The following is a 6000-nucleotide window of genomic DNA, read 5'->3' as shown; positions in this document are numbered from 1 at the left end:
CCCCCCCCCCCCCCAACAAGGTCCAATTATCTGCTATCTGTAAGATCACTTTGGATCTAAAGATACAAATGAGCAGAAGTATGGAAAAAGATTCCACACAAATAGCTATTAAAACAGGAAGAACTGATATAATTCTCAGACAAAAATAGATTTTAATTAAAAATGTTTTACAAGAGACTCATTGGCAAAGACATCCACAGGCAGAAGACAAAAGAGAGGCGAAAAATATTTCAGGCATATGGTCCAAAAAAAAAAAAAAAAACCCCCAAAAAACAACAAACAAGTAGGAGTAGCTATACTCATATTTGACAAAGCAGATTTCAAGCAAAAATTAATCAGAAGAGATAAAGAAGGTCAGTACATCCTAGTAAAAGGAACAATCCAAAAAATGATATAATGATAATAAACGCCTATGCTCCACACATTAAATCCCACATGGAGTCCAACACAATGCTACTGAATGATTTCAATACACCCTTATCACCAACAGATAGGTCATCAAAACATAAAATCAATAAAGACATCTCCAACATAAACAACACTACAAATCAAATTAACCTATCAGATATCTACAGGATATCCCACCCCTAAACAGCTGAACTTACCCTTGCAATTGTGCATGGAACTTTTTACAAAATAGAATATACTGTAGGCCACAAAGCAAATCTTAGCAAATACAACAACAATAAAATCCTGATATGAACCCATGTGTCCTATAATGAAATGAAGCTAGAAATCAACAGTAAAAACAATAGAAACCACATAAGCACATGGAGATTGAACAATACTTTCTTAAATGAAGAATGGATGAAAGAAGAAATGAGAATAGAAATCAAGAAATTCTTAGAAACGAAAGGTGAGAAACATATCAAAAATCTCTGGGATAGTATGAAAGCTATTCTAACAGTAAAACTTATAGCACTGAGTGCCTAAAGTTAAAAAAAATCAGAGAGATCTCAAATAAGTTTATGCTCCATTTCAAGACCTTAGAAGAAGAATGAATAACCCCAAAACCAGTAGAAGACAGGAAATAATTTAAGATGAGAGTCAGAATTAATGAAATTGAGAATAAGAAAACAGTGCAATGAAGAGTTGATTCTTTGAAAAGATAAATAAGATTGACACTTAGTCACACTAACAAAAAGAAAGAGTGGGAAGATGCAAATCAATAAGATCAGAGATGACAAAGGAGATATGACCAGACCCCTCTGAAATCCAGAAGATTATCAGAACCTATTTAAAAAATTTTATATTCCAATAAATTGGAAAATCTGGAAGACACTGACAAGTTTCAACACATATATGAGCTGCCCAAAAGGAATCAGGAAGATACAGAAAACCTAAACAGACCAATATCAAGTAATGAAATTGAAACATCAATTAAAAGCTTTCCAAAAAAGAAAAGCCTGGGATCTGATAAACTCTCAGCTGAGTTCTTCCAGACCTTTATAGAAGAATGAACATCAGTTTTTCTCAAATTATTCCACAAAATTCAAAGCAAATGAACACTTTATGAAGCCAGTCAGTATAACCCTAATACAAAAATCAGACAAAGACACATCAAGGAAAGAAAACTACAAACCAATAACCTAATGAACACAGATGCAAAAATCTTTAAGAAAATGTTAACAAACCCCATTCAGTACATATCAAAATGACCAAATGTGGGGCTGGGGCTGTAGCTCAGTGGTGAAGTGCTTGCCTCACATGTGTGAGGCACTGGTTTGATCCTCAGCACTACATAAAAATAAATAAAGATACTGTGTGTTCATCTATAACTAAATAAATATAAAAAAATGACCAAGTGTGTTTCATTCTAGAAATGCAAGGTTGGTTCAACATATACATCAATAAATGTAATTCATCAAATGTAATTCATAACAAGCAGAATTAAGGACAAAAATCACATATCATCTCAACAGATGCAGAAAATGCCTCTGATAAAATCCAACACTTATTCACGTTAAAAATGCTGGAGAAGCTAGACTCAATGAACCTACCACCTTAACATCGTAAAGGCCATTTATGACAAAGGCAAAGCCAACATAATACTAAATGGAGAAGAACTAAAAGCATTTCCTTTAAATTCAGGAGCAAGACAAGGTGTCCGCTCTTGTCACTCCTATTCAATACAGTCCTCAAAACACTGGCCAGAGTGAACAGGCAAAAAAAGGAAATCAAGGGGATACAAATAGGAAAAAAAGTCAAACTGTCTCTGTTTGCCAAAAACATGATCCTATATCTAGGTATTATGGTTTAGATGTAGTGTTGGAAAGCTCACGTGAGACAATGTAAGAAGGTTTGGAGGAGAAATGATTGGGTTATAGCCTTATCCTAATCAGTGAGTTAATCCTGAATGGGATTAACTGAGGTGGCAGGGTGTGGCTGGAGGAAGTGGGAATTGGGATGTTGTTTTGGCGTATATATTTGTATCTGGAGAGTAAAGTCTCTCTCTCTGCTTCGTGATCACTATGATGTGAGCTCCTGTATTCCACCACCCTCTCCTGCCGTGATGTTCAGCCTCCTTGAGCCCTGAGGAATGAAGTCAGCCTTCTCTGAACTAAGACTTCTGAAACCATGAGTCCTCAAATAAACTTTTCCTCCCCTACAGTTGTGTTGGTCAGATCCTTTAGTCACAGCAGTGAAAAAGCTGACTTAAAACACAAGGAAACTTAAAAAATTCTTGCCAGAAGACTTCAGAGCTTATAAATGAGTTTATTAGCAAACAAGCAAGATACAAGATCAATAGCTTTCCAATAATTCAACAATGATTTAGCAGAGGAAGAAATCATTCACAAAAACCTCTAAAAACTTTAAATACTTGAGAATTAATCTAACCAAGGAGGTAAAGGAGCTCTACAATGAAAACTATACAACGCTGAAGAAAGAAATTGAAAAGACCTTAGAAGATGGAAAGACATCCTATGTTCTTGGACAGGCAGAATTAATATTGTCAAAATGGGCTTACTACCAAAAGCAATATACAAATTCAATGCAATCCCCATCAAAATACCAATGACATATTTTCATAGAATCAGAAAAAAACAATTCTCAAATTCATTTGGAAGAGATCAAGAATATCCAAAGCAATACTAAGCAAGAAAAGTGAGGAAGGAGGCATTAAAATACCTGATTTGAAATTATACCACAAAGCTGTAGGAACAAAAACAGCATGATATTGGTATCAAAACAGATATGACACTGAATGGAATAGAAGACACAGAGACAAATCCACATACCTATGGCTGTCTGATATTTGCAATGGTGTCAAAATATATCTTGGAGAAAAGACAGCATTTTTAACAAGTGGTGCTAGGAAAACGAATAGCTGTAGTAGAAAAGTGAAATTAGACCCTTCTCACCCTGCGCAAAACTCACAAACTGAACTGGATCAAAGACATGGAAATTAGACCAGAAATTTTACAACTTTAGAAGAAAACATAGGGTCAGTACTCCAATATATAGAACCACAAAGTATAAGAAATAAAATCATGAATCAACAAGTGGGATGCCAAACTGAAAAGCTTCTGCACAACAAAGGAAATAATTAAGAATGGGAAGAGAAAGCCTTCAGATTAGGAGAAAATCTTAGCCAGCTACTCCTCCAATAGGGGATTAATATCCAGAATATACAAAGAACTCAAAATACTTACCAACAACAACAACAAAACCAAATAACCCAATCAACACATGATTCAAAGAACTAAAAAGAAACTTTTCAAAAAAAACACAAATATATGGCCAATAAATATATGAGAAAATGTTCAACATCTATTGCAATCAAGGAAGTGCAAATCAAAACCACACTAAGATTTTATTTCACTCCAGTTAGAATGGCAATGAACAAGAATGCAAACAGTAGAAAATGCTGATGAGATTGTGGGGAAAAAGGTACACTTGTACATACTGGTAGGACTATAGACTAGTACAACCTATCTGGAAAGTAGTATGGAGATTTCTCAAAAAACTAGGGATGGAACCACCATGTGACCCAGCTATCCCACTCCAGGGTATTTTCCCCAAAGATCTAAAATTGGTATACTACAGTGACACAGCTACATCAATGTTTACAGCAGCACAGTTTGCAATAGCTAAATTATGGAATCAACCCAGTTGCCTGTCAATAAATGAATGGATTAAGAAATTGTGATACCCATACAAAATGGTGTTTTCTCAGCCATAAAAAAGAATGAAAATATGGCATTTGCTGATAAATGGATGGAAATGGAGAATATTATGCTAAGTGAAATTAGCCAAACTCAGAAACTCAAAGGTCAAGTGTTTTCTCTCAGATGCAGAAGCTTGAGTAAAATAAAGGAAAAGGGGAAGAAAGGTAACATAAAGAACCAATCAAATACAAATTAATTGATGAGTAAAAGGAAGTGTATTAGAGAAGAGGGAGAGTGGGAGAGAGGAGGGAGAGCGGGAAGGATAAGGGGGATCATGAACTGATACTGATTTCCATGCATGTATGAGATTGCAGGGGTTAACCCAACCATTGTGTTTAACTATAAAGCTCTTAAAAAATAATAAAAGAAAACAGTAACACCATATTTGAATCTTTGATGACCAAGGTCTTTGATGGATCATAATTAGTTCCTAAACTGAATTAATTCTACTGACAATTATTTTTAAAGCTCAAGTCTTTTTTTCTTTCCATATTTTTAATTGGTGCACTATAGTTGTGCATAACGGTGGGATGTGTTATATATTTGTGCATGCACACAATATAACAATAATTTGGCCAACATCATTCCCCAGTATTTGCTCTTTCCCTGCCCTCCTTCCTTCCCTGGTCCCTTTCCTCTACTCTTCTGATCTCCCTTAGATTTTCATGAGATTTTATCTTCCCCAACCCTACTTTTCTCTTCCTTTTTCCTCTGTGCCTTCTACACATGAAAGAAAACTTCCACTTGTGGCATATTTCATTTAACATAATGTTAAAGAAATTTAACACAATGTTCTCAAGTTTCATCCATTTTCAAGCAAATGACATAATGTCATTCTTCTTTACAGCTGCATAAAACTTAATTGTGTATAAATACTACATTTTCTTTATCCATTCATCAACTGATGGACACCTACCTAGGTTGGTTCCATAGTTTGGCTACCGAGATCTTTCTTGAGAGAAAGGAAAGTCTCTATACTTTCTGCAATCCCTATAGTTTTTACAACTTTATAGTGAGATAGTGTTGTAATTTATATATGAACATAGTATTTTCACCCATGATGGTCTATTTCTTGAGAACAGGGTCTGAGATAATCATTTCTACACACTTTCAAAAGTAAATGGTCAATAGTGTCGCATGAACAAGTGAAAAATATGTAAAAGATCTCAATGCTATAGGAATTATTTACTTACGTTCCACAAAGGAAGTAAACAGCATTCTAAATCTGCTAAGCCGACTACCTTCATCTGCCCACATTCTTATCACTCCAACTCCTGTTTTAAGCATTACATCATTGGCCACAGTGCTGCAAAACTTGGCCTTCAGATTTTCAATAGCACTGCTTCCATCGTACACTGCAACAAAGTTTCTCTTGCATTCATTTGAGTGCTCCATTTGATAATCTAGGAACCTCAAATATATCTGTAACATTAAAACAAAGAAAAAAAACTGCTTTAAAAATAGTATTTTTTCCTACTTCTTTTATCCACAGTCAACATGTTAGACTGAATTATGACAGTTGACAAATAGATATAAGGCTAATAGCTAATTGAAAAGTCTAAGACCAATGGTCTGTTACTTTGGTTGTGTTAATAATAGAACCAAGCATTAAGGAAACTGAAGTTTGTGTTTTCTCTACAAAGTTAAGTTTTGCAAGAGGCTTTAACTGTGTTAGAGTTTCCTCATTATAAAACAATCTCATGGTACTGATAGGTAGAGGAAATAAATCACTCAAAGGTTATATTTTTCTAAAAATGTGACTAATATTTTTCTTCCAGTTTTCCTGTACATTTTAATCACAGGAAATAGAAGATGTATGTACCCTAGTTTT

General features: G+C 34.6%; 1 protein-coding gene across 9 annotated transcripts in view; it reads right to left on the bottom strand.

Moving 5' to 3' along the window:
- Neto2 (neuropilin and tolloid like 2) overlaps window positions 1–6000 on the bottom strand; it is a 64286-nt gene that overhangs the window by 25513 nt on the left and 32773 nt on the right. For all 9 annotated transcript variants that reach the window (XM_048792241.1, XM_048792245.1, XM_048792244.1 and 6 more), the window contains one exon: window positions 5363–5591. In XM_048792241.1, the coding sequence (XP_048648198.1) occupies window positions 5363–5591 (229 nt within the window). The remainder of the gene's footprint in view (window positions 1–5362; window positions 5592–6000) is intronic.

This window comes from Marmota marmota, unplaced genomic scaffold (assembly GCF_001458135.2).
Source record: "Marmota marmota marmota unplaced genomic scaffold, marMar, whole genome shotgun sequence".
Lineage (NCBI taxonomy): Eukaryota > Metazoa > Chordata > Mammalia > Rodentia > Sciuridae > Marmota > Marmota marmota.
This window is presented reverse-complemented; position numbering and strand designations above follow the sequence as displayed.